Genomic DNA, 23,838 nt, shown 5'->3' with positions numbered 1-23,838 from the left:
TGCGTCTTGGTGGTTACTTGGCATACTTTGTGGTTCGACGTAAGGGGTTTCGTTAAACGACAAGGTCTAAACTCGCTCCCCATCCGTGGTCATGCTTAAAGGTTGTGCGTGACGCCGGTTTTCACCTTCAAGTGACCTTGACAGGTATTGCGCCTTTCATTTCTTATAAACTAATTTACAATTTAAGCTAAATGTTCACTACGCTAGGTAGAGCCGGTCTTCGCGTAGCACTAAATTTGACCTTCAAGAGATCTTGTCCTAATGAAGTGTGGATGTCCACGATTCCATGGTGTCCACTCGAAGTGTACTGCGTCTTCCTTTCCCCAAAGCCTAAAGTACCTAACGTACCGAAGGCCCCGCCGCAAGACGCCTGACTACTGTGCCGGAGCACCGGGGTTCGATACCGACCGCCGGTGGCTGCGGTGGCTGCGAGGTTGGCGAGGGCCAGGGCTCTCGTAGACCTCCACGCCAGAGAAGAAGGCGCCGCCTACGTGGACGCGGCGGAGTATCAAGGGAACACCAACGCATACGCGGCGGTGGTTGTCGGGGCATCGACGGGTGCAACGAAGACCGCGGTGAGCGTCCGGACTCGAGAAGCGCACCGGGCGGAGGAGGTGGCCATTGCCTTGGCCGTTTCTGACCCCGGATGCACTACAGTGTTGTGTGACTCTAGAACGGCAGTGAAGAACTACGCCAAGGGTAGGGTATGTAGTGAGGCCGCGCGCATACTGCGCAAGGCCGAAGACATCGGACGCAAAAGTCCTGTGGTGATCAAGTGGTTTCCGGCCCACATGGGCAGTGACGTGTCCGAACGCGGAAACGTGAACCACAACGAGACGGCCAACTCGGCCGCGCGAGGACTAACCAACCGCGCGGCTGCAAGCACGGCCGACTCGGAGTCTTGGTCGCGGCGCAGTGCCAAGGACAAGATGACCACCTTCAACGAAATAGTGAAATGGTACAGACTGAACAGACAGACTATGCCGCCACCTCACCCGGGGCTTACCCGGAAGGAGGCAGTGTTATACAGACAGTTACAGACGGTGTCCCTGCTCACCCCGGTGCTAGCTAGGCACATGTGTCCGAGTGTGCACGCGAGCGACATGTGTAGACTGTGCGCGAAGGAGAGAGCCACCGCGGCTCACATCCTTTAGGACTGTAGCGTAAATCCGCGCGAAGCCAGCGAGAAGACGACGATCCCGCCGCAGCTAAACGCTGCAACGAGGAGCTGTGATCAAGAGACACAACTCAAGGCCGTCCAGCAGGTCTCGGCAGCTCTAGAGAGGCAGCGACCGAGTGAAACCGAGGAGAGGGGGGCAGCACCCCCAAGAAGGGGGCGGCGGCCCTCTCGAATCCGCGGAAGTAGCGAGGGACGTAACAAGACCTCAAGGAGCACAACGCACGAGACTGACGTAGTGGCCGCGTCACGGTAAAAGCTTGTCCTCCCTGCTTGGAGGGAGCCTAACCGATTCTGCAGGCATTCTAAATAAAAGTTGTTCTCTCTCTCTCTCTGTGCGATGTCAGCGCTGTTGTTGTGGCTGTAGGAAGAAGGAAAAAAAATGCACAGGCCTGCTACTGGCTCTGTAGCTGAGCCATTTCCGCTGTTGTTGTGACTGTAGAAAGAAGGAAAAGAAAATGCACGGGCCTGCTACTAGCTCTGTAGCTGATGTTGTTGTTGTTGTTGTTGTGGTAGTAGGAAGAAGGAAACGAAAATTCATGGACCTGCTACTGGCTCCGTAGCTGAGCCACCTCCGCTGCCTCGTGTGGACAGGAGAGAGAAATAGAGAAGAAAGAGAAAGAATAGGGAAAGAAAGACGCGCTCCGCAACAACAGCCTTCGTCCACCATCTAAGCGGTGGCGGGTGCAATAACGGCCTACAACAGATAAAAATTCGGTGGCTGGCTAGCCCTCGCCGCGAGCGGCGTGCACCTACCGTCCCAGCCCCGAAGGGCTAGGAACTGCCCCTCCCGTAGCTGATTCTGCTCCGCTGTTGTTGTGGCTGTAGGAAGAAGGAAAAGAAAATGTACGGGCCTGCTACTAGCTCTGTAGCTGAGCCACCTCCTCTGCCACGTGCGGACAGCAGAGAGAAAGTAGAGAAGAAAGAAAAAGAAGAGGGAGAGATAGAGGCGCGCCGCAACAGCCTTCGCCGTCGTCCACCACCTAAGTGGTGGCGGGTGCAATGACGGCCTACAATAGATAAAATTCTGTGGCAGGCTAGCCCCTGCCGCAAGCGGCGTTGACTAACCATTCCCAGCCCCGTAGGGCCAGGAACAGCCACCCTTCACCACCTCCCATGTCAACGCCCGTTAAAGATTCCCAGGTTGTCGAAATTACTCCGCGCACGTTAAAGATTCCCTGGTTGTCGGAGGTCCCAGGTTGTCGAAATTACTCCACAAACCTCTACTACGGCACGCCTTTCTCCATTCGCTTTAATTCCCACTTTCTTCCCTTGTTGTTGCGACTGTGGCGTTCCTTGGCGCGCATTCAAATGTGGGATTGCAGATGGCTGGAACGCTAAAGAGATTTCTGGAGGAAAGGTATCTGTTACACTTTCTCTGACAAGTGTGCGTTTGGACGGTAAGCCCTCTCTCCGGTCGCGTGGCGTTCCTTGGCGCGCGTTCAAATGTGAGATTACAGATGGCAGGAACGCTAAAGAGATTTCCGGAGGAAAGGTATCTGTTACACTTTCTCTGACAAGTGTGCGTTTGGACGGTAAGCCCTCTCTCCGGTCGCGTGGCGTTGCTTGGCGCGCGTTCAAGTGTGAGATTACAGATGGCAGGAACGCTAGACAAGGAGGTACCTCAGGCTTTCGCCTTTCACTACTTTAGTCGCTAAAGTCCCTCGTACATTTTATTAATATTAGAACTCCGGTAAATTTTGATCCTTTCGATGGAACGCTGGTTGTGTTCGTTGTTCTATGTCAATGCACGCTAAGATCTCCAGGTGATCGAGATTACTCCGAAGCCCTCCACTACGGCTCCTCATTCTCTCTTTCCACTTTCTCTCCAACCTTCCTTCCTACCCTTACGACGCGGTTCAGGTGTATACACAGAAACAAGTGGGACAAATACGGAGCCTTTCCTTTTCTGTGAACCAATTATTATAACGGCGCAGATGGTTGCCGTGGCTAACGGCGCATGCGCAGTAGTGGCCTCTACCCGGCTCGGAGAAATGCGCTCCTACTAGACTCATGCTAACCTAGAATAGCTTTCGCTACAAAAACAAAACACTGCCGCGGCATGGTTTCGAGCCCACATCACGAACCTCGGCCGTCCTCGGGGGGTGCGCGCGAGCTCCCCCTCGAGACCGGCCGTCAACGAACACAACTTCCTTGGCCCACGCGGTCACGCCTCGTGCGAAACTGCACCACACTCGCGCTGTGCCGAAAAACATAATCGTCGTCACCAAGTTCCAACTTGCAACACGTCTCTGTGAGGAGGATATGCGTCTCACGCGCAGCTCCCTCATTTAATGCCTTTAACCCTAGACAAATACACAATACTCAAGCTATTTAGGAAAGTGGGGGCAAGGTCCGCGAGCGCCGACATTATTGTGCCGCGCGCCTTTCCCTTCCCATAAATCAATCAATCCACAGCAGGAATGCTCAGGCTTTCGATTTTCTCCAGTGCATGTTCTGCAGTGCTCTCAAATGGTTTTTGTGTCGAGAACCGCACAGAATTTCCTCGCGCTGTAGGGACCGTCGTATCACCTGCTTCGATCTCGCCATAAGTATACTAACCAATTAGGAGTTAGTTTGGTTAGTTTCCTATTGATTGGAAGAATTTTACCAATACATTACGGGCGCTAAGGCTAATAATTTGTTCCTTAAAATGTGTTTTCTCTATTTCGAACACCGTGTTTATAGAAGTTTCTGAAGGTGCATGTTCGCTGAAACACGGTATATCCCCAAAGAAAAATTTATTTTGTGGTTACCTTGAGTTTCTTAATTGTGCACTATACTGAAACTCCATAACACATTATTTTTTTTTTTCCTTTGGGAGTTTACAGCGCGTATGAAACGCAGGAAAATTTCAGCAGTGGCTGAGAGCGTAGCGGAGGCCTACCCAGAGTAGAACCTCCCTCCCTCCTCCCTTTTCCCTATGGGATTGATTGATTGAACGTCCTTTATTGAACAGGAAGGCTCATGGCCATGAATGGGAGGGGGGGGGGGGGGGAGCAGCGGGCCATAATACGTGGCGTGTAAGCCGCATGGGCGACGAGCTTATTCAAGAAGACTTCTTTGACTTCGGGTGAGGTGGGTTTTTCGCGTAAAATGTGGGTCTAGTGTGGTCACCTACATGGGATGCTGACTGAGGCTACGAAGACTGGTCTGTGTATAGTGCATAAGGGCAAGAGAAGGGGTGTGTTGCACACCCAAGGTCGAGCAAGGATGAAGCAAGGAGCGTGGGGAAGTAAATGTGCACTTACCGGCCACCTGCCTAGGCAGCCGCGGCGTGTGCTGCCGCATTGCCCCTTGATTCGTCCGAGTGACCAGGGGTCCACTGAATAACGAAATTTCTGGTCGCGAGTTGGTGGCGTTTAAGGAAGCGCTGTATGGTGGCCGTAGCAGTTGCATCTTGCGAATTTGGAGTAGCGACTTCGTTGTAGGCTTCATAGGAATCAGTATTGAATCAGTTCCGGTGCAAGACACTCCTGACAAGGCTCCCCAAATCGCGAGGAGTTCATTATGAAGAGGGTTACCTTGAGGTAGGTTAAATAAAGTCGGTGGTTACTCACTCAGCAGTGGCTTAGCTCGGCTCAGCGTCTCTGTCGCTCCGTGTCCTGCTGCTTGGCGAGACGTCGTTCTTCCAGCTCTTCCGGCGTCTTGGAGGCACGCTTAGTCTTTCGTGCTTCATTTGTATGCTGTCGGTCGTCCTCACGCGAAGTAGTAATTTCCGGGTTGCTCGAAGCAGCTTCTCACAGTCTCCGAAGATTCCGCGCACTGTGCAAGCGCTCACCATCCGTTCCATCCATGGCGCATCTGTTGTTGTTGTGGCTGTAGGAAGAAAAGAAAATGCACAGGCCTGCTGCTGGCTCTGTAGCTGAGCCACCTCCACTGCCTCGAGCGGACAGAAGAGAAAATAGACAAGACAAAAGAAGAGGGAGGGAAAGACGCGCGCCGCAACAACAGCCGACGTCCACCACCACCGAAGCGGTAGCGGGTGCAATGATGGCCTACAAGAGATAAAATTCAGTGGCAGGCTAGCCCCCACCGCAAGCGGCGGTGACTAAAGTCCCTAGATCCTAAAAAAATGGATCTAGGGACTTTAGCGTTGCCCCGCCGGGCTGGTGCAGTGGTATGACGCCCGACCACTGTGCCGGAGTTCCCGGGTTCGAACCAGACCACAGCGGCTGCGTTTCGATGGAGGCGAAACGAAGTGGCGTCCGTGTACTGTGCGGTGTCAGCGCACGTTAAAGATCCCCAGGTGGTCGAAATTACCCCGTAGCCCTCCACTACGGCTCCCCTTTCTCTCTTTCCACTTTCACTTCCACCTTCCTCCCTTACGGCGCGTTCAGCACAGAGCAAGTGTGACAGATACTGCGCCTTTCCCTTCCTGTGAACCAACTATTATTATTATTATTATTATTATTATTATTATTATTATTATTATTATTATTATTATTATTATTATTATTATTTAGCGATGACCTAGCTGCCCCAGCCCCATCCCTATGGCGCATCTGACTAACAAGCGCACACTCTCAGCTGCACAATTAATCACGTGATCATGCGGAGTAGGGCGTGAGGAAGGAGACGGTGCAGCGGAGGGAACCGGCGAGCGAGGCACATAGCGTTACGAGTCGGCGCAGCGGCGGAACGCCTGAAGAACGGCGCAGCTTGTAGCTAGAAGCTGGTTGCCACGGTTATGGCGTATGCGCAGTTTGGCCTATAAAAGGCACCGCGAAATTCGCTTCTACTAGCCTGTGTAGCTTTGGTTGCAAAAATGAATGTGCGTTACTCATAAAATAAATAAATAAACACACACACACACAAACAAACACGCATTTTTCTTGTGTCAACCCCTCCCCCCCCCCCTCCTCCCCCAATATACATGTTAGGAGCAAAATATCAACTTCGATCCGATAAAGTGTTCATGTTCGATGTCACAGGTCACGGCAACGTGAGGAGAGTGAAGATATTGTCCTGCAAGAAACAGCCCTGCACCGTCAAGATCGGCTCAAGGGTCACTTTTGAAGCCACATTCATCGCACGTGAGTTTAGTTATAGTGCTCTACTTGAGTGGACTGCTGATGCTCATATTTCAGTCTCACACTTTTGGCCTCAATGTTATGTCGTTACGTAGCAAGGCTGCAATGTTACGAACAATGTCATCATTTTAACGAATGTTACAACAGTCAGCGAAAATGCCTGCAAGCGGTGCGGATCTCGATCTGTTCCTCACTAAATTGAATACGCGTAGGCTTTTATTCACTTCGTCCTGAAGCAGAGATTTCTTTCCAGTATATATATATATCATTTTGGCCGATTTCAAAATAATACGAAGAAAGAACGGACAACTTTAGAGCAAAGTTTTCCAGATACAAAATTCAAGGTCTGAATAATATACATGTTAAGCTTCAGTGGCAACACTTTACTGAGTCGTGCCACAATGTTGGGCTGAATATTCGAAATATTCAGAACAAGCTCTTGGTTTTATATATATATATATATATATATATATATATATATATATATATATATATATATATATATATATATATATATATATATATATATATATCATTTTAAACAAAATAATGCAACACTTTTTTAGTCCGTAATATTTCTGAGGTACTGAGGATTTTTGAGAGGGACTTTATTCAAAATGGAAGATGATTTTTTTTTTTTTTTAAACTGGAATCAAAGTTGCCCGTTTTTTGCTGTTTTCAAATTTCGAGCGATTTTTACGCGTTGTGGAGAACGCGCCTAGTAATATTGAGCTCCAATTCTTGTTTTAAAATACGAACATGACCCGAATAATAAAGAGAAGGTTTAGCGCAAACAACTTAAGGCATCGTGCCAGTATGTAAGATTGAAAATTAACATTTTAGCAGCGCGCCGCTCCTGAAGCAAAGTTTGGAATTGTTTGCTAAACCAATTGCAGCAACAAAACGGGTTTTAATAGTTTTTGTAAACTCAATAGTTGCATAGAACTAGTGGGTAAAAAGAATGGATGACAATATCGTAGTACGGAAGCAGCACGTCTCCAAACTTGCAACTTTTTCAAATGGATATATATATATATATATATATATATATATATATATATATAGTACTTGTGTGTGTGTGTGTGTGTGTGTGTGTGTAACTTGAGCCAAGGGCAAGAAAATAAAATATAAGAGTAGAGTGAGGGAAGATAATTGCATTATGCTGGTAGCCCTCTTATGCGGCGCAGGCAAATTCTTGTTTAGAAAATAATCAGTACTTGATTAATAGCATTTACATAAAAAGAAGAAAAACCACCATGCACTCTCAACAAAAATTCGTTCTCTAGATGCTTATATATTTACACCTATGTGGTAACGTTTATGCAGCAGAAAAAGACGAATTTATCGCTGTAATAATTTAATTTTATTATTTCCCGCTCTAGATCGAACTCGCTATCCTTATCGAAAATGGCAGGCCGCCACCGGTTTGAAGTGGACGACGGTGTACGTTACTTATTAGCGATCAGCACCAGAAAATCAATGTCCGCGAATGCTTTGCTTGCGAAATCAGCCGGTGATGGTGACGTTATCATTTTTTTTTTTCTTTGTTGCGGATTTCGACGTTCAATAAAACAACCAATACAATAGCGAAAACGTGCGAGCCACACTTTGGCTAGTACGGTACTAAAATGTTTTCAACATCGCCAACTCATTGATTACAGATGTCCACTGTGATAAATCAGGCAGTGCTCGGTATGCGTTTTGCATTTAGTTTGTGTCTTAATTAAAAGCACACAATTCTTCGTTTTCAGAGTAAACGGCTTTTTAATTGTGACCAGAACGCAGTTTTTTTTTTCTTTTCTTTTTTTTTTTTTTTTAACATGCTCGCGTATCTGGTGAGTGACTGAGCGCTATGCGCAGCGTTCACGACGCCGTCTGCATTCAACGAGATCAGTGCGTACATCGAGCGGCACCGCTTCCAGCTGCCGGAGCCGCACGTGGACGCCTGCGCCGGTGGCCATATCAGCCCCGCCTGCCCCATGCGCAAGGGCCACGCGTATACCTACCGCTACACACTTCCAGTGAGGGAGATCTACCCCGCGGTGAGTGAAATCAGAAACTAAATTATATTAATTGTCTTCTTCGTTTGCCATGCGACGGTAGGACCAGGAACGACTAGGCTGCTAAGTCTATAGATATCTGCTCCGCAAGATCGAAGCACACGCAAAAAAAAAAAAAAAAAAAAAAAAAAAAAGAAATCTAACTCAACCGTTTGCTCATTCGGGCTCAGCCTTCACACAGAGCTGGTATTTAGTAGTACTATTTGTTTTATGCTATGCTGAAGGGAAATTGTGCCATCAGTGCCATCAGGGGAACGTGCGCTCATTACATAGCTTCTACAGTATCGTGTTTATTCCTCTGATGGGCCCAAATGACGCTAAAGGTACCGCTGCTGCGAAGTTAGCCGTTTTGGTTCGCCATGGCTGCTGACGACGTGGACGCACCCAGGTAGCACCGAAATAATAGAGTAATGTTACATTTTTGTTTCAGTCGAACATTACTTTGATGTTGTTAACGTCCTTTTTTTTTTTCTAATCTTGTAGTAATGTTACATATAAAGGTTGGTATAATTTTTGCTTAGGAAAAGATAGGAAAAGTCAGAAGATAGCTTTTTCTCGGTGTGCTCCGAGCAATGCAGAAGTGAGTATCATCTGCAGTTGTTATCACCGAGCACACGACAACTATATGCTATTATTATTCTAATTACAGTCAAAACTTGATTTAACGAAGATATCTCGATTCCCCTCAGACGCTCATATGGTCCAATGCTTTGAGTAATTCGAAATAACGAAATTAATTTCACTATCCTTCCCGATTTAACGAATCTTTTGCTGTTAAATGGAGGCAAGAAAGTCTATTATTGGTCTATTTTGTACAAAATGCTCAAGCATGTGTTGACTGCTAGCCAACGGCAACATCGTGCAGCAACTACGTCCCGCTTTTGCCAAACTACGCGGTGCGAAACGCGAGTACTATTGACGTTAATTCACGAGATTTCACCAGCTGTAGAAAGCCGATCCGTCTACCCGGTGTCGGCAGCGGTGCATGCCAACACCGGGGATAAATTATGGTTGCCCTTAATCTGCTGCGACAGTTTGCCGGCAAAGGTCAGCGACGTCTTTGCTGAGAAAGAAATTTAGTCCCATGGGACCCTTCTTGCAGAGGTAAAATTTTCGTTGCTTCTTTTTATACGCGCTATCGGTGTCGGTGGTTGCGCGGGGCGCAATTTCATTGTAGCAATATAGCGTAGTGGACAAGTTGGTATCGCATTTAAAGATGACGTAACAGTACAGCTTCCCTGGGCCTTCATTTAGGTTGGCGTTATGTTGACGATTTCATTTCATGCCGCGGTACTTCCCTGATGCCGCGACACCATATAATAATAGACTTTATAGGATTAAGTGACCGAGAAATGCCTTCCTCGATTTAACGAAGTTCCCGATTTACTGAAATATTTCGCGGCTCCCATCAACTTCATTAAATCGAGTTTTAACTGTGTTATACATTAGAGCAGTAGTGAACAGAAGGTTTCGTTAAATGCTCTTGCGTAGCACTATATGCATCCGGTATGGCGTCGTGTTTGAATTTTAACTTTCTGCTTGCAGACACCAGCAACTATCGAGTACAAACTCGTGACCCGAGAAGGTAAAATGATTGGATGCAGCCATGTTCCTGTCGTGATCTTCAGGTGATGAACATCTTTCTGACCAGTTCTTCAGGCAGTTCAAGTTGATGTAGTAATTGCAGCAGTCTGAATAAATCTCGACACGAATGAAAGTATGATTCTCAATTCATTTTAAATTAAGAGCTGCAGACAACTGGAACTGCAGCAGTGTGTCCGAAAATTTCAGCTTCGGTTTCGTTATTATAGTTTGCAAGCGAGCCAAGCCAATCCAAAGAGGACCAACCAATCGATAAGACCGCCACAAGATGGCGACACCATCCCTGCAAAACAACAGCAGCGAAAGCGGCGAAAGTGCAAGTAGCAGCAGCACCAGCACAACAACAACCAAGAGACAAAAGACAGCGGCGGCGATGCTAACGATAGATGACAAGGGCCAGGCCTCTGACTCGCTGGACAAAGGGATCTCGAAGAAGCAAGTTGCCGATGCGTATGCGGTGCATTCTACCGGGGTCGCCAAGATGATGCGCAAACGGAGCAGCGAGCCCGTCGAATTCTGTGCGGACGCGGGCTTCGGCGGCTTTGGCAGTGGCGGTGGCGTGGTCACCAAACGCAAGTTTACTGCCCATCTGAAGTTCGCAGACATCGACGCAGCCATGCTTCAGTGGGTTTTAGAGAAGACTTCTGAAAAGGTTCCGCTTTCTGACAGTGCCATACAGGCGAAAGCCAAACAACTTGCACAGGTCCTGGGCACGACGGACTTCAAAGCGTCCAACGGCTGGCTGTACAAGTTCAAGGAGAGGCACGGCTTCGCGCTCAAGAGCGGTTCCAAAGAGGAGGGAGGTCGCAGCACGCTTGAGGACATGGGCGCGGGGGTTTGCGGCTTGGGAAATTACCATCACGCGCTGCTCGACCACGACCCGGTCCGTGTGTACAGCTGCTGCGAGACGTCCATACTTTACAAAAGGGCACCTTTCAACGACGGCTGCGAGCCCAGTCCCGAGAGTTGTTCTCCCGACGACCGGCTCACGGTGCTGTTGTGCTGCAATGCCAGCGGCACGCACAAAATCAAGCCGCTGGTTATCAACAGCCAGCGCGAAACTCAGGAGGTGCATGACAACATGCCGAAGCTGCCTGTTACGTATGCCTGGCAGCGGTCGTCATTTATGACGAGCAACATTTTCCAACAGTGGCTCTGGGAGTTCGAGAAACAAGTGGAGCACAACTCTGTACTTCTTCTGGACACGTGCCCTGCTCATGTGAGCGTCCAGTCGGATCGCGTCAAGCTGCTCTACGTACAGTCTAACATGCGCGAGCTGCAGCCCCTCTATGGGGGCGTCCTCAATGTTTTCAAATGCAAATATAGGGCTGACTTGGTGGTGCACTATCTCAACTACCCCGACTTGAGCAATCGCATCTCCATTCTAGACGCTCTGCTGCTGCTGGGGGAAGCCTGGAACCATGTTCCGCGCGAAATGATCGTCAACTGCTGGGTGCGTTCACAGTTGCTGCCCGTGCGAATGTGTGCTGGCCGATCGCAGAACGGCGACACCGATCCGATGGACCAGCTATGCTCGTCGCTTATGAAGGTGCGTCCGGACGTCACTCGCAAGGACATTGAAGACTACCTGCACTGCGACGACTCGTGCTCGACCACGTACAGCTTCAGTGAGGAGGCCATCGAGTGCTCAAAGCCAGGCATTACCGAGGCCCCTCCCCACTCGCAGTACCAACACAGTAGCTGCCCGACAAACCTGCGTCCCGGGGAAATTTTGGGCATGCTGGACAAAATGGAGCAGTTCTTCACTCATCAGGCACTGACAAGCACCACCGACCTGATAGCCATCCACAACCTTCGGAGCAAAACCATACAGATAGCCAGCAACGACTTCCAAACTGAGTGATTCATTGTCTTCCCTCCTGACTGGCCTATGCAACCAGTCTTTGACAGAGTAGGTGGAATTACTTAGAATGGTGCGTGCTCATATGCCTGGGCTTCATTTAGCACTTAGCATTTCAAATAGCCCACTACAGCTATGGAAACTGGCTGGTTGCATGTAACTTCACGAGGCATCGAATGACTACTTAGGCAGGGTGGTCTGTCCGAAGTTTGGAGCATCAGTTGAATATCATCAGGATAGTATTAAACAGTTGGCTCGCACGCTAAATATGCAGTCCAAAAGAACGGTTACCCTCTCGAGGGACAATATGTAACTTGTGTAGTGAATGCAGTCCACTCAGTTGGGTAATTTAACTCCATCCATCAGTGAGGTGTTGTAAAGGTTGAGAGGCTGCAAATGTGTCAAATATTCAGCACCGCTGAAGTAAGAAAACAGAGCTACCGTTTAGCATGACAGCAGTTTTTTTTTAATGAATTAATGATAACTTGAAGTCGGCCCTTTGTTAATGCTTGGCAAGAGCAATTTTGTAAGGATCTGCTGTTTAAGGTGGAGCCTAATCCTGGTATAACAATGCTGTCTGAAGGGGTACAGACATTCATTTGAACCATCTGGTCCCATTTTTTTTATTCGCTTAGTCTACATGCTCTCATTCGATAGTGTTCTACAGGCACCATATTCAAAGGGGGTGCTGCTGCCCGCAAGCTTCCAGCTTGGTTATTGTTAAAGGCTGTTCTTTGTTGTACCGTCATATACAAATTAGACTTCCCTGTAGGGCTTCTGAGAGAATTTGCTCTGCATTTTCATGCACCCTAATCAAGGCCAGAACCATGTTTTTGTAAGTGTTCTTTTGAACAATACTCACTAGTTCAAGTAAAAAAATCAGTACATGACTGGGCTGCCTTCACATTCTTTGTATGCTTCGTCTTTTATTGCGCTGTAAGAGAAAAAGCCCACGTGCAGAACCCATCCTTTCATCCTTGGAATTAATGGCTGGCCTTATTTCTTAGTGCCATTTTAGGCTTTGCAAAAATATATTTGAGTTCAGCTTTGCATTTTTCTAGAAAAGGCATGTTTGTACCCCTTCAAAGTACAAAGAACAGGTGTTTCAAGCTCTTCTTGGCCAGGCTCCATTGCACATTATTCTCCTGCTTTCCTGCAGCACTTTCAGTGTTGCTGGGTTGCTCCGCTTGTCAAATAATTAAGCTTTAGTGTCGTGTCTTTTGTTGTTATCCTGCACATGCTGGGAATGCATTACTAATGTGTAGTCATTCTGCTGTTATGTATTTTTTTGTGTTGTTAGGTAAGCACCACTGCACCAGTACTGCGCTGCTATGATTTTAATGCGTTTGGCTGACACTCATGATCATTCCAGTGATTTGAAGTTGTGTCAGCAGGTCAGGAGGTGCACATCTTTATAGAACAAACCCTTCAGCCAGGGAACGATGCCAGGACCATGCCATTGAAGTATTATTTTTGTAGTCCCTTCCCAAGTTCCTATTGTTTTTATCATTTAGATTTCACTCATGAACATTGCGTTTGAGGGCTGTTTCATTTTCATTGCCCTCATTTTTATGCGTTCCTAGCTAAGTGAAAAACTGACAAGTCCGCACACGTTGTGCTACTGTGGCATTATGTATTGTTCCTCATTTTACTGTGGTTTTATACCTGCACTACTTTGCTTCTATCATTATACTCATGAATATCTTTTAAGAAACCAACTTTTCGTGCATGTACGAGTGCTTATGTTTGCAGTTGGTATGCAGCAAGAAAAGAACTTGCAGCACTTGCAAGTGGCATAACTATTTTGTCTGACAAGTGGGCTGTGAAGCTCCAAGGCTTCCTTACCTCATTGTTCGGAATGTTCAGCAGCATTCATCAGAAGGAGTGTTGCTCTGGAACTGTAAATAGCATCCTTCAACGTACCAAAATCTATGCAGGAACACAGACAGCATGACAGCACTACTCGGAGGTGAATGCGCAAAAACGAGCCATACTCATGCAAATGGCATTTTACATCCTTGCAATTTTTAATGCAGATTTTACAGCATTTAGGAAGTAGTCACCTATGCAGTTTTATATGTTGTCGTAACCCACGTAAACTGCTTGTGATCTGTGGGTACAATGTGCTTAAGTGAGCTACACACAACATCGAAAAAGAATTATTGGCTCTGCTTGCTGCACTTGCATTACTCTTGAATCATGAAGCCAGCTTAGACCGCTAGGTAAGTTTTAAATGTTCATAGTATCCGAAAACAGAGCTTCTGGAGAAACTCAGTCATGCTTCATAGATGCAAAAATGTCATGCATCTATGATGATTTGCTAAACATTTTTTCATGGTATGCACGATGATATTGTGACAAGCAAATTATTTGTTTGAGCCTCTTAAATTGTTTGTGAAAAATTAGAACTGTCAAAGCAAGCCCAAAGCATGGCATTTTATGACTTGGGAGAGCTGTTCTTGAATGATATAATATTTAATCATTGCAATGTAAAATACATTTTTCAGTTAACTGGATGTATTGGCTAAAGAAGTAGCAGTCAGCTCTGTTGAACAAACAGAGTTAATGGCAAGGGGCCCAACTAAATGCTCAAGGGGATGAGCTTGTAATCCCTGTAATGCAAAGTGCAACAGCACGCACTAGTTTCTAGAGTAGATTTTGCGACAGGCACTTATTATGCCTCTAAATGACTATCCAGATCCATGACATGCACATATCAGCACTTTGATGATAGGTTTCCTTTCCTCTTACCTGGAACATATCAAATACATTTTCAGATTTGCACTATGTGTATTCACATAGCAAAACAATGCATGATTTTATATAAATTTTTGCTTCTTTGTGTTCACACACTGCACAGGCTAACCGGGTATGATGACAATGCTTTTGAACAGTGCAAGGGTTCACCAACAGTCAGATGCAGGGTTAGGCAAACCGAGTTTTTGGTGAAAAGGTTCTGCTTTCAGGCTCTGTCATTGCCGTTCATACATTTTTTCTGTCGCAAGGCCAAATAGACAGGAGAGCGAACTCTGCTGGTACGAGCATGTGGCTAGTGCTTTATAGACGAACGCTGAACTGTGACATTAGCAAGATGTGGTGGCACTGCTATTGCCAGGCTAGACCAACTGGGGTTGAAAAGTAGGCTTCTGTTCCTGTCACACTGGAAGATTTATTCGAATAGAATAGTATTCGATGCATCAAATGTCATTTAGTCTCTGCAATGCTACACAGTAACATGTAATTTAGTTTGCAAATGATGGCAGCATTTTAAAGCTGAGTAAAACTTTTCTGTGCAGTATTATAGACGTCACATATTATTTCTGGCCATGCTGCAGCACTTAAACCATCAAAATCTAAGCTAAGTGCAAAGTCATGCACAAATCTGATAAATGTAAACAAACAGTATAGCTGACACCATGTTGTGGAGTGCTGGTACACAGTGCAGAGACATGCGGAGACATCCAAGCGCTCAAGTTATAGCTTCAAATATTACCAACACAAGTGAGACAGCCAGCAGCAAACACAGAACTTAGAATTAGATCAAAAGCATGGCAAAGCTGCTGTTGTCACCAAGAGTAATAAGTTTCCACGGTCACCTGCGATGTAAAGTTTCGCCCCAGAATTAGCATTTTTCCAGCAAAACTAACAAATAGAACTTTTAACTTTGGTAGTGTGTACTGTTTTTTTATGTTGCTTCTTTCTGCAGTATAACAGTGTCTAGAGTATATATTTGTGTTGAGATAGAATGCAAATGAGTTCCCCAAACTCATTAAATGGTGAGTGTCATTCGAACATAATGACATTAAATGTGCTCGTGTATTACCCAAATAATGGCAGTGATAGGGGTGTTAGTCACCTTAAGAATACATGGGAAAATTTTTTTTCAAAGCAGGTTTGTAATTTCACAGTGTGCCTGTGATGTCATTCCTTGATGCAGAGTAACCATGAACACCCTAGAACTGATTGTGAAAGTATGAAACATCATTTTAAGGACGGAGTATTTTTAATACAAGAAATTAATGCGGGTACGAATCGAGGGCACTGCCCATAGTAACACATGTAAGCAAAACTTACCGAAATATTTTGCTCCTCTCACACAGCACTCACTCAGGCAGCCGTTTGTGGACAGTTAGCAAGTGTTTTCAAGAAGAGCGTGAAAAAGTATGCAGTGAAATTTTGCAGGCACATCGCTCTTATTAACCTATGATGTGGAGCTGGACATAGTGTACGAAAGGCTCACTGTGCGCTAAGTTATTCTCCAAGTTGCTAAAGATGCTCTAGTCTGATATAATGCTGCACAGCCTATGTTATGTCACAAATACTGTCGTTCAAACGGTACAAAGATTCACATCGAAAATAATGCTCAGACAGCTCGCAGCTCGACAAACTATAAATGAACCATGCATGGTAGCAGACTCAATTCCCACGGGCGCCGGTTGTGGCCTTGGATATCATCTGCGCTATCATCTGCTGCAGTGCGTGGTTCTTTTTTGTTCTATTGCCATGCCATTTGAGAACCAATTTTTGAATGTGATGCTGTCTAAGGTCTATAATTCACATGGCAGTATTAGTAGGAGAATTTAGTGCATATGGCAGCTTGTCAGGCTACAGGAGCAGCTTGCATATTGCGAAGAAACGTCCAGTGATTGGCGAGCCTTTTCACCATATTTCAGTCTTCTCAACACACTTTTATATGAGCGTCTAAAATATAAATTTTTTTCTAAATGTTGTTCCATGCTTTGGCACACTTATTAAAATCCTAAGTGTTCACAAACTGCTGCCTGCGTGGTACTATGTGGAAGGATAAAAAAGAAATTGATAGTTTTGCTTACATGTGTTCCTATGTGTCATGCTTTTGACTGATCTCCTGTGTGGTTCACTGTGCTTTAAAAATACTTCACCTTTGGAATGATGTTTCAGTTTTATAGGATGTTAAAGGCTGCTCATCACCAAGGAACGATTTCATAGACTCACTGTGAAATTAGAAGACTGTCTTGCAATCTTTCATTTCCATGTTTTTCTATGGACGCTAAGGCTGCTTTTCACACCCTTCTCGCTCCCTTTGGTTATTAACACAGTGTTGTTCTATAAGGGGGAAGCATCCATTAGATTGCATTGTGACAGGATCAGAGGCTCTTGTAGAACACTCCCACTACCCAGGCTGCTGCTCGTAGCTGTTTTTTATTGCATAGGAATCTTGACAGGTGGCATGTTGTCCAGATTGTGTCTCCAAGGAGGAATGTGTAAGGGAGAACTTCCTCAAAAGTGTGTTCAGTGAAGAAAGAGGAGTGGAGGAGGTAGGGCAGAGAAATATTTAGTGCATGATGTCAGCGTGGCATTCTCTGTGTGTTTTAAATGCGCTGCTGTGCCCTTTACTTGGCACTCCTGTTTATCTTAGTCCATGCTTCCTGTCCTTCTGTGTCAGTATTCTGTACAGATGCTAAAAGCATGGCCTGAATACATATTGTTTTCTTGACTGCTCATATCTTTTTTCAGGCCTTCTTTTCAGGTCAAATTTTTATTGCTTTTACTCTTTATGATGCATTAATAATTTTACAGATGTCAACTTTGAGGTCACACAACATTTCTAGTGCATATGTGTACCAGCTTCACTTTTTTACATGTTTGGTGTTTGTACCTTTCCTGCCTTAAAAGGGCCCTGAACCACGCCTGAGTTCAGTGAGAGAATGCAGTCAATGGGTAGAGTACCTCGTGATCCAGGGTAGCACATTGTGCTCATAAGCAGAGCATGAAGCAACCCCTCTGTTGTTTCTTGGGGAGGGCTTCTTCATTCACTGTGTGCATTCACTGAACAGCCATCATGTGAGCATCCAGGTATCCATATATTAGTGTTAGTGCCGCGGTCATAGTAGTAGTAGCGAGAGCAGGGCTACCACAAGCAGCTGTTAACGGATGCAGTCTTGCTTAACAAGGTTTCATTTTTGAAGGCACCTGTGAAGAGAGGACAGAGGGGAGAATTTGAGGTGAGTGGCTGAGTGGTTTATTGACTGAGTTGAACACACTAGTGTGCCAAAGCTGCACACTGCTCTGGGAAGCATGATAGAGTGAGAGAGGGGTGCCTGGATTATTTCTCACGGCCTAGAGTTTTCTGGCATGCACCAGAATTCAAGTGCACAGAACACCGCAGCCACTAAGCCACTCCAGTGGGTGAACTTAAGTTGAAGGAGTCTCTGGGATGGTCTTTTATTACTCCTCTCTAGACTCATTCATGAAAAGTCTTTTAGGGCAGCATTGTCAGAAGGTATTGCAGTGAATTTCTGGCAGTTAACTAAGAGGAGTTTCAGGGCCCGTTTAATGTCGATATTCAAGCAGGAACTCCTGTTGTAAATGCCTTGATAGCTTTATAATTTGCACATTTCTGTTGCACTGTGTCTCTTGTGAGATACTTGTTCATATGCTTGCAGACCTGAGAAGATGAAGCCAAAGCACGATACAGCTGTGAGCCTAGTTGCTGCGCTTCTTGATCAAAAACCCGTCTTCTCTTAGCCTCTTCCCATGTTACTCAGTCATTGATACCAAAGAAGGGCTGCCTTGCTGGCAGGCACTCAGTTTTCCCAATGCCTGTTATGCCACGAACATCCTGCATTGTTGACTAATGTGTTTTGCCTACAGTATTGCAAAAGTGTATTTTCATTTTTGCTGCTGCACACATTCTGTATCAACGTGCATCAACTGTTAAAGAAAACAATGTAGCTATGCAACATGCCAAGCATGTGTCTACAGTTGGAGCCAAATCAAAACCTTGTCTGAATGCTGTAGGCATGGAAAACTTCTCTTAACCAGTTGCATCTTAGGAGAATGGTGTTGAATATATAGCGACATGGCTTTATAGTTGACATGCCATTTGCCTTCTCCTTGTATTTATTTTCATTATTGTGACATGCAGAACATTGTATTTTGATTATGTGATTGTTGTACAATTTGAACATTTTTTGTTTGACAGTCGCACAATCTTTTATCATTGTAGTTATAACACATTTTTTTCCTTGTAATTTGTAGCAATTTTGCTTTCTGTTCTTAAGGCACACTTCAGCGGTTTTGCTGTAACTTTCATTTTGGACAGAAATGTAAAATTGGAAGTCACTCCAGTATCGGTATACATGCAACTGTGTACCCATGAAAACTACTGCCACTGCCCGTATTTTCAACAGTACCAATTACAAAGCTATTTTTTGCTATTTGAAAATATTGATGGGCTTATGCTGATGCTGTTTGCCTCTTGTAACCTGAATGTAACAATGAAAAGGTGTAGCTTTAGTCAAGGTATTTCCTTTGATGCAGTTTTTTTTTTATATATTCAGTATTCAGGCTAACAGTGTAACAAGAGTTCGTTTCTCTAGCTGTTTGCATTGTTGGAGCAATTTATAGTGACATCACATGCAAGCTTTGTGGAATGACTGTTGTTGTAACTACTGTGTATTTATGTGGTCTTTTCTGAAAGCTGTGTTCTAACTCATTCTGGTAGATTTTGCTGTATGTTCCTTTCTTGAATTTGCCAGTGGTGTTGAAAACCTGTCGTGTAATCTTTTTACCTTCTTGCCTTTTGCTCTGTCCTGGCAGCTGTGCTTGCTGCGGCTTAACAAATACAAATCAAAGTTGTGAGCTTTGGAAGAAACCCTCTGGCCTTAGCACAATAAGCAAGCAGTCTACACTAGTAGAGTAGTTGTGGGTTTTTGTGTGCTTGAGAGACACACCACTTGTTGCAGCTGTCTTTTATGCTGTATTTATAGGAGATAGCAAGTAATCAATACTGTAGAAAGCATGTACTCTGATGTTGTAGAGGGATGCGTGGGAGGAGGGGTGCTAGAAAGTTGAGTGTAGCTAGTAATCATAGAATTTCTAGCAACTGGAAATGGTGTGCCAAATTGTTCTGTGGAAGTGTGGATACAGTTAACATTTCTGGGCCTCCACAACTTTTATGCAGATTGTGCTGTATATAGTAACTATTACTCTGTGTAATTTGTGAAGTTTGTGTCCTCTATGCATAGCCAAGGTCAGTATAACGTTTATTCCGGGGTTCAGCTTGCCATGTATGTTTTACTAATTTGCTTGTTTTTTTACTTGTATTCTAGCTCTCATTTATTTTACAGACAAGAACACAGGCATTGTTTTTGTTCTCTATTGAAGGGGCTAACGAGTGGTGTTAAGGACACAAGACTTGTTAGTAGAATATGAAAGGTAGGGACTAGAATCGTTAATTTTGCAGAAGTTGTGTTGAAAGCACTCTGTAAAGTTTTCAGGAAAGTTCTGATTTGTAAACACAGTTGCTGATTAGTATTTCTATGCTGGAAACAGCAAAAAGTGAGCACAGTAGCAATCACATTCCAGCCAAGAAACAAATACTACCCCAGCCACAAAAAAAAAAAAAAAAAAAAGCTTTTAAGGACAAAGATACCCTTAAAACTGTAGTGTTAATTGTGGGCTAATGTTATATATTCTGTGGGGTTGAAAAAAGGGCATTCATGTATTCCCTACAAAATTCATATAACAAAGAAAATAATGACAAATTCATTTATACAGATATATTCATGGGTGACAGGATTTATTTAGACTGCATGTTACTGCTTTGCACTTGCGGTGCGTACTTTGCGTCTGGCAAGTGCATTGCTTGGTGCTAGCAATTCTAGTTGTGGTTCCTGCATTCATGTCATCTATAGTGGCATTGGAAAGTAGTCAAAAGGTTCGAAATTCTGTACATTATAAACAATGCACTTCAGTCAGGGAACATTACAAATTTGTACCTTAGCAAAATTCGTGCAATCCGTGATTATACTATTAAGGTCTTACTGTACGTTAATTTTGTGGGTTTTTTTTTTTTTTTTTTTTTTGCATGCAGGCTTTTGTAGAAACACACTGGTGTGCGCTGTCATGCAGTGCAGAATTCTACAAGACATCATCGCTTTGAGCAGGAACTTTCTCTAATTCAAAAAGCACATTCAAGAGAACTCAAATGAATATTATAAGAAAAACTTATTTAAAGAATATATGCAATGCTCTTAAAAACTACTTATTTGTGTATCACAGAGATATTGTGCAAGAACACTCTTCAGTACCAAAGGTTATCACAGACCAAATCATGTTGAGCTTCATGGGCGTTCTGTGCCGATTTGGAATGACAATACCCTGTTTACCTGGCAAATCATGCTTGACCTTACGGAACAAGTCAAAACGTTTTCATTTCCTCCGTAATTGCATAACACATTCTGATCACTTGTCAGTCCCTTCCATGTTGTCTGGTTTCCTTATACAGTTTTCATCCATGCGAAGTTTGCTTCAATTAAGTTCAAATTCCTGCATTTGTTTTGAAATATAAATTTCGTAAATGGGGGAAGACTCGTAATACTGGGCTTTATTCTTTTTTATATTAAACACATGATGCAGGGGCATCTTTATTGACCATCTTATTGTTCCTGAGCTATAGTTGCAGGAGTTTTTATTCATTAATATTTCTTTAGCATTTGCATGGTCAAAATATGGAGTACTAAAATAAGTTTCAATTGTGTCATTTCCTGTTTTTTACGTTTTGGCTAATTCTTCAATTAAAAAAAATGATTCCTAGATGCCTGGCAGCTTCCTATTAAAGATAATGTGTGCTTATTTGTCATTCTTGTGCAGCATATTATGTAATAAAACAGTTTTCACATCCAACTATGTAAATGTGCTATCTGATACTGGTTATCAAAATGCTAATTTTCATATTCTTTAGCAGAAACCAGATCTCGTTTCGACATTCCTGCGCAATTTGTAACATTTTGCAAAAGAAAAAAAAAGATAGCACTTTTATATAACAATCTAGACTATACTAAGATCCATTAGAGTGTAAATCAACTTCAATGTTTGCCCTTTTCTGAGAATTGATGGCATTATTACAAACCATTGATGCAGATAAGAGTTGTACGTATAAACACTGATACGAATATGTCAATATACTTCGCTTCGGATCTTTGTTTTGTGCCCTTTTCGTTCATAGTGCATAAACTGCCATGTTTGCACTAGCTGCTCTCTTAATATAGCAGTTTTAATTTTTACTTTTGTATATTTTTGCTCAGTACAATCGCGAATGTCTTAAAATCTACCACCTCCGATTCTTTTTGTGTAAGTGGACACTAAATTTAATACTGTGGTGATTAGTGGACACTAAATTTAATACTGTGGTGATTACAATTGCGATGAACTAGAAGACAACTATGTATCTGCGACGAGGGTTCTTGTTGGTCCCACCAGAGGTATTGTTTAACTGTGTGCACAAGCTTTGCTTGCAAGCTGTGGTTTGCCCTTAACCCTTTGTCTGCCGAATATTCAGAAAAAAGATTCACCCCCAGTGTCAAAACGCTATGCTTTTAGCGCAGTACCCGTACTGCAAAAACTCCTCTGGACGGAATGCGGCTTGCAGTACCTGTACGGCAAAAACAGTCAGAGGGTTAAGGATCACAGAACTGCTCTAGGATTGTGGGCTGCAAAGTGACTAGTGCTAGTTAGGTCACAAGCAAAGGCTTAGTGGCCTTAATTATGTCCTTTTGCTGGTAGATTGGGTTGCCTTTTCCTTTACATATCTTATTGCTTTCCTTTGTTCCCTCTGCTGCATAATGTGTCGCCTGTAAACCACTTTAATGTCACTATGCAATATCAGCTGCCCTTAGGGACTTTTTTCAGAAGGGAAAGAAAAGATTGATGGGCACATATATTCAACAGCAGAGGGTTGAGATGCAAATATGTTGTCATTGGTGTTCCTGTGTCATTTATCTAGGTAAGGCCTACTTGAGTGGCTGAAACTGAAAAGCACAATTGCATTAGTGTCCCAAAATAGCCGGAACAAAAATATAGTCTAGTTTACTGCCGTATTATCTGTTCATATGTTTTCAAGGCAGAATCATTTTTAGTCCAACACGTGAGGTGGACAAGACTGAAAACAAATCAATCAGTCCTCAAACATTGCTTTCCGTGTATGTTGAATTATGCTTTCTATGCTGCAGACAAGCTTGTTTTACCATTCAAATTTCGTTTGTTGTTTCTGCAGACTACATATTTCAATCTTGAACTATAGGGATGCTGAGCTGCTATATGTAAGTGCTACAGCTTTGTACTGGAGTGCAAAAACATGATTATGTTTATTTGTCTGATTTGATTTTCATGCAATGAAATAGCAACAGCCCTACATTTCAGTGGCACCGTACGCAATATTCGTGGTGCGCAGCAACATCTCTGTAGCTGGTGTGTGTTGCGTCCAATGGCAAATAAAAATGCTAAAAGTACCAAATGCTCCTGTGTTTTTTCCTTCCAGATGAGATGCAAAACATAACTTTAGCAGTGAATTGTTGGCCATAGGTCTTATTTTGGCAAGCTATTTCTGTACCATGTGAAGTTGCCTGCACATCAAAAATTGTACTATACTGCAAATAAATACCTACAATGTTTACAACCATGTATAATTCTCTGCTCTCAGTATGTCAAACTGGATCAGATATGATTATCTGGGCAATCTCGACAAAAATAAGAAAATTGTGCCAATTGATCGAAATTATTTGCCTTTGATTTGTGTAGATTACTGCAGCCAGGTTACTGTGTAGGTATCAGCTGCCGTTGCTGTTTAAGAATGGAAAGCTTCATCGAAGTCTTATTACGAGTTTGACAGTCAGTTCTTAAAAGTTGTGTGGACTTTATGAGACGTTTCTATCAGTTTTCATTTTTTTTTTTTTGCAAATGGTATTTTTTTATGGATTAACTTTTTTTTTTTTTTTTCTTTTTTTCCCCAGTTAACACTGGCGACTCGCGGAGGTCGCGTGACACGATTCGTCAAGAAGGGGGAGACCCGAACGAGTCGCCAGCGACCCGTTCGCGATAGTTTGAGGGAGTCGCTCGCTGGCAGATTTCTTGCGACACGACTTCAAATCGCACAACTACTGAGCCAATTCGCAGCGCTCTGCCTCCTTCCAAGGCGGGAAAATTCAAGAGTGCATGCGCGCGTCTGCACGATCGACTTACTGCGCCCGCAGTTGTTGGGCACACATGTTTAGAAGCTCTGCGAGAGTGAAGCATACTAATTCACGTTTGTACGCGTACCCTTGATCATGTGCTCGACGCTCG

The 23,838-nt window shown here is 44.2% G+C and overlaps 1 protein-coding gene across 1 annotated transcript; it reads left to right on the top strand.

The window, feature by feature from the left end:
- The first annotated feature begins 6,095 nt into the window (after positions 1-6,095).
- On the top strand, positions 6,096-9,950 carry LOC146197824 (NPC intracellular cholesterol transporter 2-like). The gene is made up of 3 exons (XM_084591816.1): positions 6,096-6,213; positions 8,071-8,252; positions 9,816-9,950. Exons 1-3 carry the CDS (start codon positions 6,096-6,098, stop codon positions 9,900-9,902), a joined length of 387 nt encoding a protein of 128 aa, XP_084447942.1. The 3' UTR covers positions 9,903-9,950.
- The last annotated feature ends 13,888 nt before the right edge of the window (positions 9,951-23,838 follow it).

The sequence above is a fragment of the Amblyomma maculatum genome, chromosome 2 (genome assembly GCF_055883805.1).
Source record: "Amblyomma maculatum isolate TAMU_Amacu chromosome 2, ASM5588380v1, whole genome shotgun sequence".
NCBI lineage: Eukaryota > Metazoa > Arthropoda > Arachnida > Ixodida > Ixodidae > Amblyomma > Amblyomma maculatum.
Note: the sequence above shows the minus strand (reverse complement) of the source record. Positions and strands in the feature narration are given on the sequence as shown.

Coding starts and splice junctions, on each gene's coding strand:
- LOC146197824 (XM_084591816.1), top strand. CDS start 6,096: ATGTTCGATGTCACAGGTCACGGCAACGTGAGGAGAGTGAAGATATTG. Junction 6,214..8,070: donor TGAAGCCACATTCATCGCAC/GTGAGTTTAGTT, acceptor CGCTATGCGCAG/CGTTCACGACGCCGTCTGCA. Junction 8,253..9,815: donor TGAGGGAGATCTACCCCGCG/GTGAGTGAAATC, acceptor TTCTGCTTGCAG/ACACCAGCAACTATCGAGTA.